At 33.7% G+C, this 24,365-nt stretch overlaps 1 protein-coding gene across 2 annotated transcripts in view; it reads left to right on the top strand.

Annotated features, from left to right (window-relative positions):
* Positions 1–24,365, top strand: part of LOC149780057 (glycerophosphocholine phosphodiesterase GPCPD1-like) — a 76,025-nt gene that overhangs the window by 14,859 nt on the left and 36,801 nt on the right. For both annotated transcript variants that reach the window (XM_089936810.1, XM_089936809.1), the window contains exons 4-9: positions 2,191–2,247; positions 5,540–5,691; positions 15,514–15,591; positions 17,108–17,218; positions 20,450–20,621; positions 23,701–23,836. In XM_089936810.1, coding sequence (XP_089792936.1) covers positions 2,191–2,247; positions 5,540–5,691; positions 15,514–15,591; positions 17,108–17,218; positions 20,450–20,621; positions 23,701–23,836 — 706 coding nt within the window. The remainder of the gene's footprint in view (positions 1–2,190; positions 2,248–5,539; positions 5,692–15,513; positions 15,592–17,107; positions 17,219–20,449; positions 20,622–23,700; positions 23,837–24,365) is intronic.

Consider the following 24,365-nt stretch of genomic DNA (forward strand, 5'->3'; position numbering starts at 1 on the left):
TGCATATAAATGACGATGATGCACAATCCATTATGTCTGCCTTGTGACAAATAGAAAATCTCAAACAACTTCTTAAAAATCTCTCAACAGACTGTAACCAAACTTGATGGAAAATATCCTGTTAAGTTTATTCCTTACTGTTGCACAAGGTAAAAATAAATCATTGGCATGAATAAATTCCTTATTTGCATTTTTCATCACTGGCATGAATCCTATTGTTGTTGCAAATTGCCAGTGTTAGCTATTAGTATGAATCAATGCTGTTGTTGGTGCATTGTTAGCATTTGGAATGATCTAGTTCTGTTGTTGTAGAGATAGCCATTGGCTTGAATTAGTTCTGGTGTTGTTGCACTGTTAGATATTGGCATGAATCAATTCTGTTGTTATAGTGTTAACCGTTGGCATAAATCGGTTCTGTTGCTGCAGTATTAGCCATTGGAATTAATCAGCACTGTTGTTACAATGTTAGCCATTGGCATAAATCAAATCTGTTGTTGTTGCAATGTCACCTATTGGCATAAATGAGTTCTGTTGTTGTTGCAGTGTTAGCCATTGGCATGAATAAGCTCTGTTGTGGAGTGTTAGCCATTGGCAAGAATCAATTCTGTTGTGCAGTGTTAGCCATTGGGAAGAATCAATTCTGTTGTGCAGTGTTAGCCATTGGCAAGATTCAATTCTGTTGTGCAGTGTTAGCCATTGGCAAGAATCAGTTCTGTTGTTGCAGTGTTGGACATTGGCATAAGTCAATTCTGTTGTTGTTACAGTGTTAGACATTGATTTGAAACAGTTCTTTTGTTGCTGCTGTGTTAGTCGGCTACATTGGAAGCAAGTAAAACCTTAAAAGAACTAATAGATATTTAACTTTGTAGTTATGGTAAGTCTACTCTAAGCGTCAGATACACATGAAATTCATAGAGGACACATCTTTTATCGGCATTATGCATCCCCATGCCATGCCACATTTTCCCCCATACTAATCCATTTTTTATTACTTAGCCAGAACCAATCTTTGGAATAGCTGATGATCAGGCATAGGTAAAATAGGTTAAAAGCCAGTATGACTAATTAATAGTTAATGCTTCTCTGATGCAGCTTCAATGACACTGATGTTCTTTTGAGTATATATAAGTACGTGTAATTGTTTGGCAATTAAATAATATTCTCTTTTGTTTTAGCAGTGATTAAGTTATGAAAATTTGTATACTAGATCATGAAAGTAATCAAAGCTTTTTCAGAATTTGAGTTGGACAAAATCATTAAATCATTCATATGTCATCACAATAACAGTAACTGCTACCTTAATATGTGTGATTTAGACTAAGGTACTACAGTATTAGTAGACATATTTTAAAAGAGTGCTGACAAGTACTTTGAGTCATAAAAATGAGTCTGTGAAATGGGAAACTGATTTGAGGTGAAAATGACAATACATGTAATGCTAACAGAAATTAAATGGTAGTTTAAAGTGTAAGCACAAGTGAAGACGACAGAAAGAACTCAAACTTGGAACATATATTTAATTCAGACTCTATCAACAAAGGTGAAGGATGCTGATGGAAATGGTGATAGGACTACGATTGTGTGAACATGGAGACTTGTGGCTCAAAATAGTTGGAATCACATGGTACAATAATAGCAGTTTGTCTGTGGTGTAAGAGTTGTGGAAAACAAAATCCTTTTGTTTGAAAAGGAAAACCAACTTGCTGCTATCAGCCTGGATCATTTAGCAGTCTTTCATATATGCTGTTGAGAAAACCTAGTGTGATAAACAATGGCAGCAAAGTGACACTGTTCCATGCAATGAAACTGTGAAAAAATTAATCAGAATAATGGAGGAGTGTCCTGAAGACATCGATAACCAGAATGTGGTATATTCATTTAAGTTAAAAAAAGCAAGAAAAAGTGAGAAAAATGACTCATTTTGAAATTAATAGTTTTGCTGATGAGAGAGTGCAGTATGTTATAAACTGAATTTGGACAAATTACTGAAAACAGTTTTAATGTGGTCTTGTGAGACTGAGAATTTAATCCATATTTGTAATGGAATAACAACAATATATTCTTTCATATTTCTTTCTGTCCTTTTGAGTGTGAAGGAATTGTTGGAATTCAAGGGCAATAATTTAATGTTCAAGAATAGTTACCTTCAGACAAGAAATATCTCTAACTTAACAAAATAATCCATTTCAGATTTTTTTTCTGGCGAGAAAAGTTTCCCATCAGAAGTAGCAGCATTTGGGACATATGGTATGTATTTGGAATTTTAAAATGACATTCCAATTTCTGGATATGTTTTGTTAGCATTTCTTTAATATTTATCACAAGAATAAGGGAAAAAATCTTGACAAGGTACTGAACAGTGTCACTCAAAAACATATGGCATGTATCAAGGGGACATAAGAAATAATTTGATGCTCCTTTTAAATTGCTAGGTGTGTGTATATATTTCCTGCAGGGCCTCTAATTAATTTGTTTAATTGATTTTCTTAATTAAAATAACTGTTCCTTCTTAGACATATAGCAATTTAATATGTGGTGTTTTGCTGATAATCCAAATTATGTGGGTTAAAATTTGGTTTATGCAAGATTATTTTCATTGTTCAGACTAGGTGGTATGTGATTTGTAATGAACTCAGGAGATTTAGTAACAAAGATACATACAAGTACAGACAAACCTGTTTGTAACAGTCAACCATGGCAAAAGGTGGAGCTGACCGTTGCACACAGGTTCACTTTTGGATTTTTTTTATAACAAAGGTCATTGTTTAAATATCAATTTTGTTATTATTATTATTATTGTTATTATTATTATTATTATTATTATTATTTTATCAAGATTGTTTTATGTGTAGCATTCAGCAGAATCAATAAATACATGTATATATTATTCTCTCCCAAATTTATATTCTGCAAAAGATTACTGGATCCTGCTTACTTTAATCTATCCAAAAAATGAAATCATCACTGACTTAAAGTAATCACTCACCTTGGTTTCTTATGTGCACCATACCAAAACATTACTTTCTGACACTAGTACTAATTGACAGTTTACACATGACTTTAAAGCAGGGGACTAATTCTTTGGTCAGGCAACTTGTATAAATTAGGCTTGGGAATAGCTTGCTTCAGAAAAAATATGTTGATTAGATAGTTGCTAAACTTGCCAAATCAAAAGACAGTCCACTTATTTGGGATGCCTGTGTTAAAAGGGGATCAAAAGAAGTCATAGGGCCAGGGATCATGCTACCAGGCAAAGTGGGGACCAGTAAAAATCATGGAAGCACAAAAATGTGTCCATGTGTGCAATGGGAGCCATGGTGGCACAGTTGCTAGTATGCTGGTGAAAGTGTGTGGGTTCAAAACCTACCATCGGACCAACCAGGATCAGCTTCCATGGTGTGTCCTTGGGCAAGGCACTTTACTCTAGTGTGCGCATCATTAGATGATGCCTATAATTTCTACCAAATTTTTTATCGGTGAATGAGAAACTGCGGAACAGATGGTGATAATGACATTGTGTTATACACCACATTAAGCTCTAGAACATAAAGGCAGTAACTCAAACAAAATTTTGGGTGCAAAGTTACTTGTGGTATGTGCATCATCATAATATATACCAAGCTTCTTGGCAATCCATCAAGTGCTGCATGACTAGTTCTGTAAACAAGTTTGTCATCCACTGCATTAAGCTACAAGACCAAAATATACATGATGCTTAAAAAAGTGGGGGAGCATAGTGATTTGTTGATATGATCATCCATCAAAAACTGCTGGACTGATTGTGCTGATGAGAATGTGTCAAACAGCAATAAGCTACATACATGTGTGCTAATATAATAAGCTTAATTAATGAGGGGAAATAGAGGGAATAAGGAATGCTTTAGTAAAATTTTGCAGTATTGGAGGGCCTTGATTTTACCAACATACTGGTTATTTGTAACCATGATAAAGATATAAATTGGTTTATTTGAACCAATGTAGGTTCTCAAACATGCAGACATGGTATAAGACAAGCTTATTCGTATTTGTGGGATCCAAAATGTTTAGGTTTAGTGATATATAAAACGAAGGAGTTCAGGTTCTACCAAATCTGCACATTCTGGAATATTAATATTTGTTTTGGGTAAATGAGGTTCTGCTGTATTTAGAATGAAAAATAAAAATAAATGTTATGTGTTAATGTCAGTTATCATCAGGATTGTTTATTAATTGAACCAAATGAGTTTGATTATCTGATAATCAAGATTATGTTGTTATACTGTGAATCTATTTTGTTACATTCCCATTTAATTTGTACATGGTTAATTCAGTACAGATGTTAAGTACATTTTTCCGTATCATACACTCAAACAGGATCTATTTATGTATCTCACAGATGTCCATGTAATGATATTCTCAGATGTAACAGATCAAACTGATACAAATCCTGATATGTTTTGAATTGCTTTCACACTGTGTAACTAAAAATATTTGGAAAATGTAAAGGGCCAAAGTAAAAGAGTGCATATATAAAAAAAAAACTACAAAATTGCATTGGATTTTTGCTTGGAGTTGTGAGGAAAGGACTTACTTAATATGGTACATGAATATGTCTCAGCCTAATGACCCAGACATATTCCTTTGCCTTGTCAAAATTATTCTATTTTGCTAATTGGAACAAAACACATTTCTTGTTTATTGTATGTCAGCTTTCTGCTTTAATATAATTGAGGAAAGGTTTCCATTGAAGTATTATTAACCCGTGTATGTATGTTTATTAAAAAGTATTGAAAGAACAAGTATGAATTGGCTTGGATAAACATGGGTTTTCATGGACATGTTCGGGGTATACTATTCTACATTTTCTTAAAACATAAATGTGGTTGGGATAGGCCAGTAATTTTGAGGGCTCATATTAGTGGTAGTCTGCTGGCTTGAAGCTGGTTAACTTCCTGTTAGACTGAAAGTTTTCTTGATTACAGTAGTTTCATGGCTTGTAAGGTTTCAGTTGTCTCCATTATTATTTTTGAAAAGAAGTAAGCAGGACTTGTAAATTTATTGCTTTTTTAGTCTTTTTGACCGGAAAGAAATTTATGTTTAATTTTTAACCTGAATCCTAATGATAGTGAATGAACTAGACTATTTAGGAAGGTTCCATATTTGTCTGTTTGGGAAATGGTAGTCACTAATGCACTTTAATTGGGAATATATTCAGTAGTTGTGAAAAATGTTTGCCTTTTTTTTCATCTGTGTGATAAAAATGTATGAAAGAATGATACATAGTTAAAGTATGATGCATAATATTTGATTACATTTATGCCTTCTGTAATAAATTTTTTTGCCTGCATTAACAAAAGGTACTTAAGAATTTCTTTAACTTCTCAGAAAAGTCGAGTTATTTGATTATCTGATTAAATTTAACTTAGGATGGAAGAAAATAATTTTTATATGTTGAGAGGGTTCCCTAATGGGAATATGATCACACAGTAGCTTTTTGAATAAAGTTTGGATAAATGAGGTTTGACAGAAATATTTATTAATGTTTGAATATTCTGTGTAGGTGGGAAGAGCCACATTACAGATGGCTGGTTGACAGATCAGTCTGAAATCCACATCCAGCTGTACAATAATCCAATCACGATGTGGAACCCACGCTATAGATCTGATACATACAGCATTAAGTGCACTGCCCTTGATCATCGTTACAGTATGGTAAGAAGCATTCAAATGCTTTTGGATATAGGTCATGGAGGTTATTAGGAACATGCAAAGCTGAAATTTCTTCACAAAAAATAAAAATTAAAAACTTTTGATTTCTGTTTTTTTTTTGTGTACAGGTTTGGTGGAAGCTTGATCTAGTGATCATTTGAATGTTAGTGTGAATGCCTGTGTCCATCCATAACTTTGATTAAACTCACTGTTACATTGTCTTACATCAGATTCAGTGTTAAAGGTTTTACTTTTATGGATTTCTTTTCTAGCTAAATAAATGGCAGTTACAGCAAGAGAGAGATCTCTTTTGTTGACAAAAAGTTCCATCTTAAGCACAGAAGGTACTATGTTTAAACTGTTTAGCAATACCTGTAGAACAGAAAAATAATACAAGAGTTGACCTTGTATTCAGACTATGAAAGCACTCATTTGCCAGATAAAAAGAGAGGATAAAAGGTGTGAAAGCATTGTCTCGACGGTTGGTTAAACCAACTTTGCTTTTCTTGTGTATGTGAACAAAATGACAGGCATTATGGCAACTATTTTGCCTTAGTAACCCACTAGCTTGAACTCGGGACCTGTATATTTGTTTCTAATGTCTGAATGTTAGTTATTTTTGCAATGTAAATACAATAAAATCAGTATCTTTTTAGTTTCTATATGAGTTCCTGTAACCAATGTGATATAAATATGGTCATATTTTTCAAGCAAGAGAATGCCTACATTAAAACAGCTGTTTGCCAGTTTTATGAAGTCCATGTTTAGCTGTGAGAACTGCTTTGCGTGATCATTTAGTTGTCTACAAGCTTAACCTGTTTTATAATGAGTAGATTGAAAAGAGAATAGTGAAACCTTCATACAAGGAAATCCCCAAAATATTGCTTCTTTTATTAACATTTCCTCTCTAGTAGTCTGGAGTGTGATGAGATTTGAAGTGCACTTCCCTTTTTATACAACTTAATAATGAATCAATGAATACATGAGCTTTATTTACCAAGGACAGATGAGCACTCTTTGCAGAGGTCTCGCTAGGATTTTAAAACTAGGAGTCAAGAACTCCCATTTTGGTAAAACTAGGAGTCCTACCAGCAAAAGTTGCAGTCCCCTCCCAGAAAATGTGGGACTTTGCAGATTTGAAGAAATATTAAAAGAAAATTTAGTTTCCACTTTCTTTACGTCACTGACATATTGCTGTTGAACATCAGAATGAGACTGAATTTTGTAAATCCAGTGTATTCCAAACACTAAGCCAGGCATCAATCACTTTCTTACGCTTGGTTTCTGTCTCATCCACACTATCAGTTGTAGCAACTTTAACAATCTTTTCTGAATCTCATTAAATCTTCATCATTCTGCCATTTAACCCCAAAATACTTGTCCAAACTTGCAAATGGCATTTTTTTCAAAGTGTCAGTGTGTTTTGATTTTGAGATCCTATGAAGTAATTAGTCAGCTACCTTGGACGTGAACACAGTTTTGAATGCTAAAGTTGTTCATTTGATGTACTCTTATAAATTACCACATGTACATCTCTGGGTTTTTCTAACTCAGAATTCAATCATTGTACATATCAGCACATTTTCCCACCCAACAGCCAGTTAAAGTCTTTGAACTTGATGCCCAGCTATTACATCATGTTCCTTTGATGTACTCTTATAAAGACAACATGCTTATCAGGGGGTCTTTCAGCCACTGAATTGTGTCATTGTAACTATCAACACAGCTAAAATGATCAATAATAGATCAACACATTTTCCTACTCAGCAGGTAGCTTATTTAGGACTGACAAGTCTTTAAATATGCCGATCAGCTATAATAATATGTGTACGAAGGACTCCTGCTTAAATGATTTTCTGTGTCCCAGATAAAAAATATGCATCCAAATATGTGTAATTAAATGTTTCTGAGACCTCTGCTCTGTCATCATTAGGTGCTGGTATTTATTGTATTGTCTTGTTACATTAGACTTCATCTTCACATCAGACTTGGTTGGTTGGTTTTTACAGGGCTTAACCTTATCAGCGGGGAGCTGAGTGATTTACCTGGCTATATGTACTTTACACCCAGCTACTTTTTGAAAAAAGAGCCCTTTATCCCTTTATCCTGGTTGGGTAAGGCCCCCCCCCCCCCCATCTACTTGGCTTTATATCTGATGGAAGGCCCTGGTATTTAGCAAGGTGGATACTGAACATTGTGATCTACAGCTCTCTCTGTCTTGATTGATTAAAAAAGAGATAGCTTATAGTAATTTATATATAAGAATAATGTCATTTATGTAAATGTTAAAGCAGTATACACCACTCCCTTGATAACTAGAGAACCCGCTTATAACGCGGGATCAGGTGTGGATTCCATTTTCTTTAAACCAGAAATAACCACCCAAAAATTTATCCCATTTTGCTGAACTTGAAAAAACAATTGCTATCAAAATTGGTAACTGAAACGTTGATATATTGTTCATTTTATGATCGAAAATGGTAGATATGACCTGGAAACTTTAATTAACATTTGAAAATTATCAATTTTTAATAAGAAGTCAAATAATGGGTTAAATTTCTTTCCCAAACAACATTTTTAGTACACCGCAATTAAAGATATTCAAGGAAATTTCAGTCAATGAAAATGTCACTTATGCCTAGTGTAGGCAGTACATTAATATTTAAATGCCAATTAAATAAATTTTATTAAGTGAAATTTGTGTTTTAATTCTATATTTTAGTTCCACTTAAGCGTAATCATCATATGCAGTGTCTGTTTAAATATGAAATGTGTCAATCTACTGTAACAGCTATGTCCACAAGCATTACTCTGAACCTAATTTAGTGCTGTGTTTTGATAACTGACTTGCGAAAGTATTTGTTGTATTGTTGCACTGAATTAAAAGCTGTGCTCCTTTGATTCATCACGTTAACTATGTTTTTTTAATCAAATAAAGGAGGTGGAATATTTGAAAAAAGTTAAGAGGCATGCAAATCCTACATACTAAAATTCTAGCGGCCCCGGTCATATGTTGGGTGAACTCACTACAGTTGATTGATCGATCACTGGTTTAAATTTTATTGTGTATGTAACATAAACTACCTTAAATTAACCAACTCATTCATAACTGTGATCAAAGAGAACAATTCATCCAAGTGAAATGAATGCTTCATAAAATAAAGAGTTTGGTTTCATAGATACTAACCATTCTTGCCAAGCAAATTTCAGAGAATTTCTGAACTGGCACTTAGAGATATCCTCAAGGATGATAAGAAGTTTCACTCTTACTTTCAATGAAATCTTGACATTAATATTGTACAATTGAACAATACAAAATTGAATTTTGATGTAGGCAATTGTCTCCCAAAACATATGTCACTAGTTTTTGGAAAAAAAGATAGTTTGTTTGGTGGTATATCAACAGAAAGTCTAGTTTCCAGCTACTTTTAAGTCCCTACTTGCTAATATACTATTTAATTCCACTCTGGAAACCAGACTAATCAACAAAACAAAAAGCAGTGACGTAATACACATGTTTTCGTGTACACGTGATGGTTGTTGAAACCAGTTGGAATGAGCTTTTACATGTTGGAAATTTTGAGAATAAATGTTATTCATGCAGAATAATGAACAACTTCATTAAAAAAGCGTGTTATTAACAGTTATTATCAACGTGATTGTAAAATGAGGATTCAGTCATTAAACAGCCCAGTTCCCTACACACACAAACACACACACACACACAGTTTTCTTGATGTTTAAGTGAATTTTTTCAATTTTTGGAGGTCCCTCGATAACTTGCACCCTTGCTTATAGTGCAGTCTGTGTTTGTGGACCCTGTTGTGCATGAGTTATCGAGGGAGAGGTGTATTAACTCAGTTGGTTACAATGTATTTTAAGCAATTAGAAATGTTGGGTGTAAGGGCTGTTCAATTTAAACATACATACTAACCAGGGAAGGCGGTTTTTAAAAAATATATACCAGGGTACTTTGATTTCACAGAATTCATATTAAAATGATAAGAAAATTCTAAATTGCCTCTGTGAGTGAGTACCCCACATTAAAAGTGCCTTCCCTGGGACCCATGCATGTTTTAATGGAATGGTCCTAAGCAAATGTGTGCAAGTTTGGATTGTTCTAAACCAAGATGGACAGGATATTTACAGTGTATATATATATATTAGAATAAGGGACCATTGAACCTTGTCCTTTGTAATGTACAGAACCTAGATGGTTGGAATATTTACAGTATACATTAGAATAAGGGACTAATGCATTTGATAGATACTTTTTACAAGACATGGTATGTTTAAGCAGTTTGATTCACTATAGACAGATCATCTTAAGCTGAAAAATGATTTTCACTATTGAACGTTATTTGGATTTTAAGTTTATTCATCCCATTTTTATCAATTTATCCTTTTCGTTTGACAAATATAGTGTTATTTCTCCTGGGAAACTAAATTTACAGATGGATGGCTTGTATAGGATGGTTTTAAGTGACTTACCAAACATGAAGTTGATGGGTCTAAAAAATAATTTAAAAAATGCAGATGAGAACACAGTAGTATTTGCAGTTTGTGACACGTTTGACAAATACCACTTCACATTTCACCACCTGAATTTTAGAGCATGTCTGTCCTTGTTCCATGTCAGCACTGTAATCTCCTAAGCTGTCCATATTTTACCATAGAATCAGAGTTGTAGTTGTTCTAGGGTTTAACGCCATTTTCAGCACAAGATAGGCTATACATGGCGGCCAGTATAACTGGTGGAGGAAGAACCACCGACCCATGAGAAGCTAATGGCAGGCTTTCCCATAGAATCAGAGTCATTATTCATACTTTTTGCCATTTTCTCTGCCTTGGCATTGATCATTGTTCTAGAAATAGGCGCACACTGCAGTGTGATCCAGTTTTGCACAACATCATCTAGTATCGCATCATTTGATTTCCATATTGTCTGTGTACCTTGAAATGCTTTGATTTTTATGAAACCAAGAAAAAAATTAATAAACAGGTTGTTTTTTTTACAGTTGTTAATAAAAAGAAAACTGGAAATACAACCAAAAGAAATCTCTCATTAAGTTTGTGCCGGAAGGTAAATTTTTGCACAACTGGCCACTGCGCATTCTTACATTTTGAACTTCTGATTATAAGAAGCTCGGATGTAGCAGTGGTTTAAATTTGAATCATTCGCTTCAGCATGGCTGACTGCCGATTCCAACTTCGGTTTTTAGATGAAGAAGAATATAAAGTTTGGATTATGTTAACTTTCTGAGAGAGCTTTGCAAAATGCAAATTATGCCAGAAGGATATTGATTTGCATGCAGTGGAAGAGAGTGTTCCATGGTCACATGCAGCTGGGGGAAAAAACCCAGCATTGAATCATTGTTGACAAAAGCGGTATGTCTGTGGACAGAGATTAAAGTTTTAATATAAAAACAATATAGTCTTAATTAGGAATTCAGATTAGTTCAATCTGTTTCTATTTTGGGATTGAGTGGAAATAGCACAGATGATAATTGCAACGAACATGATAAATCTAAAAATATAGAATACAGCTAAGCTGAGAAAAATTGAAGACAGCAAGCTTTATAAAATTTAACAAATGTTTTATTTTCCTAGAAAACCAAGGTAAAAATGAGAAAAAGAACTTACGGTTCTACGAATCAAATCCAAAAATAATCCAAGAATACTTCAAGAATTAAAAATAGAAGTCCTAGTAATAAAAAGTCCTTATGAAAATTAGTTCAAATCCCGATGAAATCCAAAATGGAAGATGATGACATATGCTGTGGTCAGCGTCATACTGATGTGTCAACAGTTCTTTGTTGAATCACAGAAAATAATATTCCAATGTTTCAGTTCTGTGTAAATTTCGATAACTGTCCTTGTCCAAGAATTAATTTAGAGCACAACTATTTCCAGGGAAAAATAATCTCTTGGAATCCAAATAATTTGAGGAAAACAAAATAATTAGCCCCAAAACTGGTCACAATATAAAACACATTAACTTCTCAAGTGTTAAGGCAAGTAACGACTATTCTTTTTCAAAACATCAATAATAAATCTAGCTACAACACAAAATAGATGCCCGGATCTGGAAAAACCTAATTGATACATGTTATTTGTCACATACTCCAAGTATGGCCTCAATTTCACTTTATGAATCTTATGGTGAGAAAGAATTTAAAAAAATTAAAAGTTGTTTACCTGAACCCTTACTGGTTCTGAATGAAGGGCAGGAACTAGGTCAGCATTGGATACAAAGTTTCTATTATTATTTGTTTACAAAAAACAGGTCAAACAGAACTGAACTGAATATCTAGACAATGTCAAATCCAGTAAGTAAAGTTATATTACAATAGCATGTAATGGAATTTTAAAAAAATTAAACTAACAAACAGTCACTTAAATTAAATCAAATATTAATTAAATCAAATATACATAACAATGTCTAATATGAAATAGTTTTAAATATCCATACACTGTTTTTTAAATAAGTGATAATATAAAAAAACCAAATATCTTTACTTTTCTGATGGGGATGAGTGAAGAAGAAAGGAAGATACTGAAAAAAGACAATGAGAGAATGACAGTTGCTGCTGATGACTGCATTGAAAGCAAAGATCCATAGGAAAACTTCCTTTATCATGACTTCAAAATAATTTGTGAAAAGTGAAAAGGACAAAATCGCTGAACTTGGAGCTCTTGAACAAATGCTTGATGATAAAGCTACAAGAACTGAAAAATTCACTCTAAAATATTTTAGACAGTAAAATGAACTTTTTTCAATGACTACATTATTCTATGGCCGAGTGGTCTAAAGCACTCACCATTAGGAATCACTGCTATCTCACCTCTGTCTGCGTGGGTTCGAGTCTTGGATTCAGCCTTTGTGGGTATGTGAGAAAGCTTGCCAGTAGCTTCTTGTGGGTAGGTAGTTCTTTCCACGATTTTCCCAGGTTCTTCCTCCACCATTAATACTGGCTGCCATGTATAGCCTATCTTGTGCTGAATATTGGCGTTAAACCCCACAAAAACAACAACAACAACATTATTATAATGCCCAGATGTATGATGTTTAATATTAATGGAAAAGATCTCAACAATCATACTACTCACTTCATGTTTTATTTTTGTTGTTTTAAAAAAACATTTGCAAGAAATGTTCCTCATATTGAGTAATAGAAAGTATTAACTTGTGTTTACATACAGTTTTATTTATGTATCCTTTAAAATTAATGTAATATTTTTCCTTGAAAAACATGATTTTGAGCCTTGAAAACCCTTGAGAAAACCATAAATATTTTGAAAGAAATATGCTACTAACCCTGTCTTAGAAGAGGATTGGCCTTTTTAGATGGAGGGGTCAAACACATGTGAGTCATAATTACATATAAAGTATGTAACCATAATATATTTTTTAATATTTGTTTCAAAATTACATGTGGTGTAAAAACACCTTATCAATAAAACCAGGGTAGAAGCATGTGGCTATAACTATAATTGTCCTTCCATTTCCATTTTCCCAGTGTTGTAGAGACTCAAATACACAACTAGATGTTGATTTGAATTTTTCTGACTTTGTCAGATTTCTCAGCAGCAATCAAAACTACTCTCCCTCTTTTTGTTTGGTCAGTTTGATTCACTTATTCCTTCATTGGCAACATGTAGTGAGTGCATGATATTGCTTGATGTTTACAAAGGAAGTGAGTTTGTCATGTGATCGACTGGTTTTAATCTGGTGAGCTGTTGGAGGCATTTTGTAATTAAGAGAGAGAGAAGCCACAGTGGCTAACGTCATGTTTCCCTTGACCCTCATTTGCACTTCAGAGACCCAAACATTTTTAATTTGAACCCATATTTGATGCCAAAGTTTGTTTTTTATTCAGTCTGACCCCCAGTTGTGACACCAAAGAGATTTTTGTACTCTGTCTTGCACCCTTAGGGGATACACTGTAACATATCATTTTTAGTTTATGGTCACTGGATGTCATGCTTACTTTAGCTGAACAATATTAGTGGTAACATCAGCCAATTATTATCAAAGTAACAAAACATAACATCAGTGGAACATACAGTAAGGATAATCAGGTTACCAATTTCTTTGTGTGGATTAAAGTAAGGTACACTATCAGTATGTTGTATGAAATGTCCATGTACAGAATTTAAAAGTCAAGAATAATTTTGAGATTTCCAGCTGAAATGCTATTATTTGCCAGCTTGTTTTAGCATTATTTCCCAAAAGAAAAATCATAAAAAACAACACAGTGAATGGAAGATTTCATATAATGTAGACCATTAGCCCCCACAAAACCACCACCCCTTCATCTCACCTTGCTTACTAAGTGGATCTACATCAGAATTTAGGTATTTTCCATCTAATCTGCCGACTTCTACCCAGTTATATGAAATCTTCCATTCACTGTGTTGTTTTTTATGATTTTTCTTTTGGGAAATAATGCTATCTGAATTGGCTTCACCAATCACTGAACTTTGTAGCCAGGAGAAACATGATGCCAGGTAATTTTATCATTCATTTTAAGGTGGTGTGTCATTTTTCAGGATATAGGGGAAGATCTGGTGGAGTTTGGGGCCAAATGGAGCCACCAGCCCCAAAAATGAGTGTGAGACAACTGATATGTTTCCAATAGTAACGTTTTGTTACAATTAGATTGTTAAAATTAGGCCCTATAATGCCTAAAAGACAGGCACTTCCAGTGGCTTTGCCCACACAGGCCCCTACCAGAGGTTCCATCCCCTTGCCTACATGGCTATGCTACCTCTGAACAATATTTCAGGATGTGCCCCTGTCATGATCATTAAGACTTTGCTTAATAAATTAAATAAATTAAAAAGTAATATTTGTCACATTTCAAGCTGATAGTGAAAATGACTGAAATATATATGTATAACACACTACCAGTAGTCTACATCACTGGAAGATCACATGACTATGTTAGTGGAAAGACATAACCAGCAGTCAGGTCAAGGCAGGTACACAAGATAATGACTAGGTGCCTGAATAATTATCCTGGATTATCTCAATTATATCTGTAAGAACAGGTGAGAATATGTGTCACTGGAGTGGTATGATTTTGAATTAGGAAACAATGATTTTCAACAGATTGATTTAGGGATGGATCATGGAGGTCATCCCACCTGCCCAAGTGAGCATGACACATCCAGAACATTTCCTAGATTAAGTTTTTATGACAGTGAGATAGATAAAATAATTAAACAATACTTTTGGCTTCATATTGGAAAACATTAAATTCTATTGACAAGTATTGGCAGGTTTTAAAATGTCATAGCCTGAAATAACAACATTTCAGGATTGCTACAGTAAAAGGCTCTGAGGAGAATATTGGCATATATACATGTATGTAGTTTAATGGCACATCAGTACAATAGTGGCTATATAGTTCCACTTGGTTTAGGTATCCTCAGTAATCACAAAAACCAGTGATAAAGGCAAAAGTGAATAAAATGCATAAAATACAAAGTATAAACATAACTGTTAATGTTTAGATTAATCTTGATATTAAAATTTACATTAGCAGTAATGTTAAAGCTTAAATTAACCTGTATTAAAGTTTAGATTGACCTTGATATTAAACTTTAGTTTAATCTTAAAGTTTAAATTTACCTCATTGCTAAAGTTTAGTTTAACCTTAAATTTAATCTTAGATTAGCCGCACTGTTAGTTTTTAATTAACTAATTAAATTTAGGGCTCAGAAAGAGTTTTCATGTATTGCATATTCTTTTTTATACTTGTTTGTTTAGTATAGTATGATTTTAGTATTTTATTTTCCTTGACTTGGTCTGTTTTACAGGAAATGGATGACAGGATGGAGGAAGATTATCAAAATGACACTATACCCACCTCCTCATCTACCACTGTTTTAGTGTCGGTAGGTTCACCACACCCCAAAAGAAAAGAGTTGCTACAGAATGAAGTTGAAAACTGGTTTATATCCAGCCTGTCTAAAAATAGCCTGTTGGTATAAATACAGTATGGTAGTGCATCAGTCTAAATTCTTAATCCATAATTTCACATCATGCTATGTTCACATAATTCAGTGTTTAGCAATCAAACAATCAGAAGCCTGTCTTAATTTATTTGTGTACTTAAGGAGATGTGTTTTTCTTTTTAAATAGTTTCATTATACAAACAAATTGTGCCTCTGCAGTGCTATTTTTATATTATAAATAAAAATAACATACATTATGTTAAAATTTACTATCATGATATTTCATGTGTAATTTTTATGAAGTCTAAAGTTCATGATTAAGTGATTTTATAATTTGGAAATCAGATGGGTGATCACCTCCCCCCAACCACCACAAGGTACTGGATATTTTTATTTATGGTGTAATTGCATTGGAGGACACCTTAAGAAGGACAGCAACTCATAATAGACACTATTTATTGATCACGTTTAAACCATATTTAATGGCAACTCTCTATAAAAGGTACACTTTTAATAAACAAAAACAACCCTTGGATCCATTTTTGAAAGTTGAGGATATTTTCACTCTTAACCCTGTTTAATGTAGTGTATTTTAACAGCATGTCCACCAGAATGTCAGTCCCCCATTCTGTTGCTTGGGTGTTGTCAGCAACAAAGTTTCAATTTTAAGCAACAGGTTATCATAAAACCTGGCAGCTTTAATCACTCCCATTCCCGATTGGGTTAATAAGTGTTCATCAGTGTTATTGATACTGAATTGGAAAAAGGCAGAACTAAAGTCAATAGAATCTTAAAAAAAATTATATTATTCAATCATTGTTTGAGTTAAAATATACAGACATCTAAAATTGCAAGCTTTTTGCTGAACTTGAAATTTACATTCAAATATTTTTAACAGTATGTGGCATGGCCCAATATTCAAAGAATTCCTCAACTTAAGTAAACCCTCAGACTTAAATATTAGCTTGGAATAAAGTGCAAACTGAAATACTGTAAAACATTTGAATATTTAGTTTTTTTTAGATGAAGAATTGTATTATATGTTTAATAATTATTTCATGAAACTTGTAATATACATTATGTAATTTAGTGACACTATAGTTTGAATTTGAGTTGTAAAGTTGAAGAGTTTGCAAATATGGAGCCTGGTCAATACATGGCACTGAACCAAATTGATAGTCTGTAAACAAAATCAAGTATAATAAGGGCTATTCCATTTAAACATATATGGTACCCAAGGAAGGCACTTTTAAAAAAGTATATGCTAGTGTACTCAGATTACCCAGAGAGTTCATATGAAAACAATACAAAATTCTAAATGCATCTATGGGTGACATATTTTTTATTAAAAGTGCCTACCCTGGGTCCCTTGTATATTTTACTGGAACAGCCCATAGCAAGACTAGACTCTGACCCATTGCAGAGCTGTCTGAATGCCACTTTTTTATTATTTCAGGTTCCTGAAGATGGAAAGGCCAAGCCATTTATTCAGGATCAGTTTGGCACAGTCTACCCCAAAAATGGTTTCATGAGCTTCCAAGCACAGACTATACATCCTGAATATTTGGTATATGTTATTATTTTGTTGGCTGACAAGTTCCAGAAATATCAAGACTAATCCCATTCTTTCTTGCTTTCATTTTACTGTTATTTTTTGTGTTGGCTTTCTGTTTATCTGTGCCTTTAAAATTGCCATTTCCTGTTTCTTGGGACAAGTTGATTTTTACAGGGAAAAACAAATAATCATGTGCAGATATCCCTTGATGGAATATAAAATCTGATGCTAGTCATAATCTGCTAAGATGAGAAATGTTGACCTAAATCATAATCCACAAAGATCGGGAATGTTGATCTAAATCAGCATCCACTAAGATGGGGATTGTTGACCTAAATCATAATCCACAAAGATCAGGAATGTTGACCTCATTCATAAATTTATTGCATTTTTGTGGCAATTCACAAGAGTCATTTTTTCTGGGGTTCCTCGGGAGATGAAAAAAACTAGGTCCCACTCCCAATGTAAATAATCATTCAGAATTTTCAATTTCCCAGATTAACTCTTTTGACATTTTTGGTTTAAATTTATCAAATTATTTTCCCATAACATGAAGTCAAGGCTTCATTCTAAACTCATCCAAGAATAATCAATCACAGGGTGATCAGAGCTAAAAATTATTATCTAAAGAATAATGGCAATTTGTACTGTGTACAGATAGTTGTGTTGGACCCCTACCAGCTTTTCTTTATTCAACCTTTGTCTTGTAAGACTGTTTAGGACTACTTTCGGGTCAGTTTCAGATAATAGACCCTTTAACACTATGCCTCAATAGCATAGTGATAATATAATAGCCTTACACTTCTAGGTGTAATCCCTGATTAAAACAGATGTAATGGTGTTTGGTCTTCCTTACATGATTAAGGCAGATGTAATGGTGTTTGGTCTTCCATCCATGATTGTGGGACATGTAATGGTGTTTGGTCTTCCATCCATGATTGTGGGACATGTAATGGTGTTTGGTCTTCCATCCATGATTGTGGCACATGTAATGGTGTTTGGTCTTCTATCCATGATTTGGGCAGATGTTATGGTGTTTGGTCTTCCATCTGTGATTAGGGCAGATGTAATGGTGTTTGGTCTTCCATCTGTGATTAGGGCAGATGTAATGGTGTTTGGTCTTCTATCCATGATTAAGGCAGATGTTATGGTGTTTGGTCTTCCATCTGTGATTAGGGCAGATGTAATGGTGTTTGGTCTTCCATCTGTGATTAGGGCAGATGTAATGGTGTTTGGTCTTCCATCCATGATTATAGCACATGTAATGGTGTCTAGACTTCCATCCATGATTATAGCACATGTAATGGTGTCTAGACTTCCATCCCAGATTATGGCACATGTAATGGTGTTTGGTCGTCCATCCAAAGTTAATTGTTTACTCAGGGTTTTCTGACTTCCTACAACTTGTAGACAAGCTTTTGTGATCATCCTTGTTTTGATAATACCATGATACCAGTCCCTGCAGTTTGTTGTATAGTTAATGGAAATTAAGTCAAATATACACATGTATGCATTTCATCCAAAACACTAAACTAGGAGGACTTATAAGCATATGCATGTTTTATTGAATAAATTATTATCTAATTCATAAAACTATTGTCCAGTAATGGATTTAAATGACTTCGTATTTCATATTCATGATCTGTGTTTGCTTATTAGCTCTGTTACTAGAAATAAGGGTTAAACATCAGTTAGCTTTGCATATGTAACTTAGATGGCTGGCAACTTTCAGAATCAATCATTGATCATTTTTTCTCGGAGTGATTTCAGACTCCATAGTCTACAATTGTCACCCAATGAAAAGAAATTCCAGTTAATTTACTAACCTTACATTTTGTTATCTCAGTCACGGTGTCCACATGCTAGCCTTAAGACTTGTATTAAGTACTATTTTTTTAAAGTTAAAAGTTATCCTTCTAAACTGTTTTTTCAGAAGTTGAAAATTATCATTATGAAGAAAATTAATTATCTGTTACCTTAATATGACATACTCTGATCAAGTGTGATAATTTTGTAATGCAATAAAATGTTTTTTGCTGGGGTTTTTCCCCCCCCCCCCCCCCACATAGAAGTTGTGTACTTTAAATCGACTGGTCAAACCACTGCTGTTGTCATTAACATATTCATCTTAATACACTATAATTACAAGCCAGTAGCATGTGACTTGCAATGCTTTTAGTGCAGTACAGACAACATACGGAAATTATGAGATGAATTGCAATTATTTTCTGGGAAGAGCAGTAAATATATTATGATTTTACCTATATATTATTTAGATTTTCATAAAAAGTGTTAAGATGAAATTGCCAACTGAAAAAAGTGAGGAAAATAATAGTACCTGATGAATACTGTATAGGTTGAATAGAGTAAACTTAATTGCAAAAACAAAAACATAAAATTGGGTGAGAAAAATACTATAGACTAGGGTTTTCACAGAAATCATCCTTGTAGGAGACAAATAATGTAACCCTTTCACTGGGTTTTCCTTGTCTCAGTATAAACCCCAGCATAGATTCAATTTCTCTGTTACCAGATATAGATTGTATTACTAATAAATAAAATACTGATGTACTTTATGGTCTTACTAAAATTAGTAACCAGGTATAGTTCTATTTATCCAGGCCAAGTTCGATGTTTCAAGGGAGGCAATGCAGATTTAAATGAATGATTTGACTTTTCTTCTGGATAGTTATTATTGTTGTTTTGGGATTTTATGCTATTTCTCTGCACAAGGTAGACTATATATGGTGGCCGGTATGACTGGTAGAGAATGAACCTGGGAAAACCCCAATAAGAACCACTAACCCACAGGAAGCTATTGGCAGCTTTCTCATATACCCACATTGGCCAAACCCAAGGCTTGAATCCATGCAGACAGAGGTGAGATGGCAGTGATCAGTAAAGGCGAGTGCTTTAAACCACTTGGCAACTTCTTCTGGATAGTACTTCACTTTTAGTAATACTTGAAACAATAACAGAAGCTGCTTTTTTAAAGGAAATGACTGCAGTGATTTATCCAGTAATGTTTCAGATGTTAACTTACATTCTCTAGTGATATATAAGGAAAAGAAAATTTGTAAACAATATTGTGAGGTTCTTTTCTTTCATGGAAAGTACTATCATATCATCCCACTAATCCATCAGCTTTGATTATATAAATATTTGTTTACAAACCTTAAGTTTCAACTTTAAATACTTAATGACAGTGATTTAATACTCCTAATTTTGTTTGTAATTTTTCAGGGATTTGATTTGAGTTTCTTTGTTGTTGATGCAGCAGATACATCAAGAGCAGCAAAAAACCCGAAGTTGATTGGTAGTGCCTGCATTTTGCCACTAGATCATAAAGTTAGCTGTGATAAGAAAAAGATTCCAATCATAGGATTGAAAAATAAACCTATAGGACAACTAGAGTGTAAGTATGAACTAAAGTGTAAGTGTGAACTAGGGTGTAAGTATAAATCAAAGTGTAAGTATGAGCTAGAGTGTAAGTGTGAACTTGAGTGTAAGTGTATAGTAGAGTGAAAATGTGAACTAGAGGGTAAGTATGAACAAAGAGTGCAGTATGAACTGAAGTGTAAGCATGAACTAGACAAAGTATGAAATAAAGAGTAAGAAGTAGTATAAGTATGAACTAGTGTAAGTATGAACTAGGTTGTTAGCATGAACTAAAGTGTAAGTATTGTTGTTGTAGGGTTTAATGACATTTTTCAGCACACGATAGGCTGTACATGGCGGCCAGTATTAATGGTGGAGAAAGAACCCGGGAAATCCCCGGAAAGAACCACCGACCCTCGAGAAGCTACTGGCAAGCTTTCTCACATACCCACATTGGCCGATTCCGAGACTCGAACCCACGCAGACAGAGGTGAGATGGCAGTGATCCGTAACAGAGAGCTCTTTAGACCACTCGTCCACTCGGGGCCAAAGTGTAAGTATAAACTAGATTGTAATCATGAATTAGAGTGTAAGTATGAAATAGAGTGCAAACCTGAACTTGAGTGTAAGTATGAACTAGAATTTAAATAGGAACTAGAGTGTAAGTATGAACTAAAATGTTGTTGTTGTAAGGTTTAATGCCATTTTTCAGTACAAGATAGGTTATACATGGTGGCCAGTATAAATGTTAGAGGAAGAACCCGGCTGTAGTCAGATTAATGTAAAGCATGTCATCATGAGGTTGTAGTCATTAATATAAAGCATGGCATCATGAGGTTGTAGTTAGATTAATGTAAAGCATGTCATCATGAGGTTGTAGTGAGATTAATGTAAAGCATGTCGTCATGAGGTTGTAGTCATTAATATAAAGCGTGTCATCATGAGGTTGTAGTCATTAATGTAAAGCATGTCACCATGAGGTTGTAGTTAGATTAATGTAAAGCATGTCATCATGAGGTTGTAATCATTAATATAAAGCATGTCATCATGAGGTTGTAGTCATTAATATAAAGCGTGTCATGAGGTTGTAGTCATTAATGTAAAGCATGTAATCATGAGGTTATAGTCATTAATATAAAGCATGTCATCTTGAGGGTGTAGTCATATTAATGTAAAGCATGTCATGAGGTTGTAGTCAGATTAATGTAAAGTTTTGTCATCATGAGGTTGTAGTCATTAATATAAAGCATGTTGTCATGAGGTTGTAGTCATTAATAGAAAGCGTGTCATCATGAGGTTGTAGTCATTAATATAAAGCATGTCATCATGAGGTTGTAGTCATATTAATATAAAGCGTGTCCTGAGGTTGTAGTCATATTAATGTAAAGCATGTCATTATGAGGTTGTAGTCATTAATATAAAGCATGTCATCATGAGGTTGTAGTCAGATTAATATAGATTGTGTTGTCATGAGGTTGTAGTTAGATTAATATAAAGCATGTCATCATGAGGTTGTAGTTGGATTAATATAAAGCATGTCATGAGGTTGTAGTCATTAATATAAAGCATGTCATCATGAGGTTGTAGTCATTAATATAAAGCATGTCATCATGAGGTTGTAGTCATATTAATGTAAAGCATGTAATTATGAGGTAGTCATTAATATAAAGTGTCATCATGCAGTTGTAGTCAGATTAATATAAATTGTGTTGTTATGAGGTTGTAGTTAGATTAATATAAAGCATGTCATCATGAGGTTGTAGTCATTAACATAAAGCATGTCATCATGAGGTTGTAGTCATTAATGTAAAGCATGTCAGCATGAGGTTGTAGTTAGATTAATGTAAAGCATGTCAGCATGAGGTTGTAGTTAGATTAATATAAAGCATGTCATCATGAGGTTGTAGTCAGATTAATGTAAAGCATGTCATTATGAGGTTGTAGTCATTAATATAAAGCATCATCATGCAGTTGTAGTCAGATTAATATAAATTGTGTCATCATTAGGTTGTAGTTAGATTAATATAAAGCATGTGAACATGAGGTTGTGCTGAGATATTGTAATGCATGTGAGCATGAGGTTGTGCTCAGATTAGTGTTTCTGACAATTAATAACTCTTATGCATAAAGTTACATCAATAAAATCCACTGCAGAATATTTCTGTATTATTATGTCTACAAAATTTTAATTATTTGTTACTGTAATGCTGAGGTTAATATTTTTGTGCCTGCCATTTCTATGGAGGTAACATGAGCTTGTAGTATTATCCATGTTCATCCTCTCCCATTATGACCTGTCACAAATTTTATTTCAGCTCAATAACGTTCCAAGATGTCATACATTGAAATAAATTTGATATGAGGCTTTTCATTATAAAGACTTAGGACAAGTTCAATTTTTACCATTTTAGACAAAATTTATGCATGTATGGTTCATGCTTGACTTCAGATTATGTCATTTTCAGTTTTATTTCAACTCAGTAAGTATGGAAGGACTTAATGGATTCAAGTCAAATTTGATGTTAGACATTGTATTAAGAAGACCTAAGCGAAGTTCAGATTTCATCATGACCAGGGTAATGGTTCCTATTTTAATTGGGATTTGCCATTCAGTTTGGTTTCCATGCAGTAGCTTTTTAAAGACTTTGTGGAGTGAAACCCAGATTTTAGTGAACTCAAAACCATTCCGAACTTCTGACCCAAAATTCTGAACAGAATCAACCCTAAATCTTATGCTGGAAACACCGTAGTCTTTCTGCTCAAAAAATGTTTGCTCTAGATACCAATAAATTAGAAAGATAATTATGCTTTGTTCATATTATCTTGTGTTATTTTTATTAAAATGCTGAAATGTGCTAAAGGTCTGCTTTGAAGGAAACAAGTTGTATGTGCAGTTTAATTTTATTTATCCACCACTGATAATGCCAGATAGAGGTCATTTTTGGATAAATTAATTACATTTTTAAATGACTTGTAAGTAATTGTTTAATATAGTGCATTATATAATTTCATTTGTTGGGTAAATGGAAGTAGAATAAACAAGACTAATCTGTAATACACCTAAAAAATGTGGTAAATTTATTATCTCCTATGTTCAAGATTTGTCTTCTTTTCAGATGATTTCCTGTTCGTCAAACCATTGGTTGGAGTTAACTTTGACATGTCTGTGTCTTACCAACAGTATTGGAAGACCACCAGAGCCTCCTTGGATGTGGGTCATAGAGGCATGGGAAATTCTTATACTACCAAAAAGTAAGAGTGTTGCAAATTCATATTAGGACTTTGCAATCAGATAGTGAATCACTCTTTTTGTCTTCACTGTATTTTTAGAAAGAACTAAAACCTTGAAATTATGTCTTCTCCAAAAGAGCTGAATAGAATGTAACTGTCATAGTTGGCTGCCATTACAGAAAACAGAAAAACTTGTAAATTACTTATCCTCCAAAATGACTGAATAGATAATGACCAGTTTTGATAAACATTATTAGTGAATGAAGACTCTTCAGATTTGTATAAATAATACTGATCTGTCATCAGATATGGTCACTGTTCCTGAAACTAAAAAAATATTTAAATGACTTCTCAAAAAGTGCTCAGTTGAATTTGACCATATCTGACATAAAGCAACCTGGCAGAGATTGCTTTCAGGTTTGTACAACTGATGCCGGTCTGCTATCAGATATAGCCACCATTATGAAAAGTATAAAAATCTGTAAGTGACTTCGCAAAAACCACTAAAACATTGACCAAATTTGACCAAAAGCATTGTGGCATAAAAACT

Source organism: Sinohyriopsis cumingii, chromosome 16 (genome assembly GCF_028554795.1).
Source record: "Sinohyriopsis cumingii isolate HCF-2022 chromosome 16, ASM2855479v2, whole genome shotgun sequence".
Taxonomy (NCBI): Eukaryota; Metazoa; Mollusca; class Bivalvia; order Unionida; family Unionidae; genus Sinohyriopsis; species Sinohyriopsis cumingii.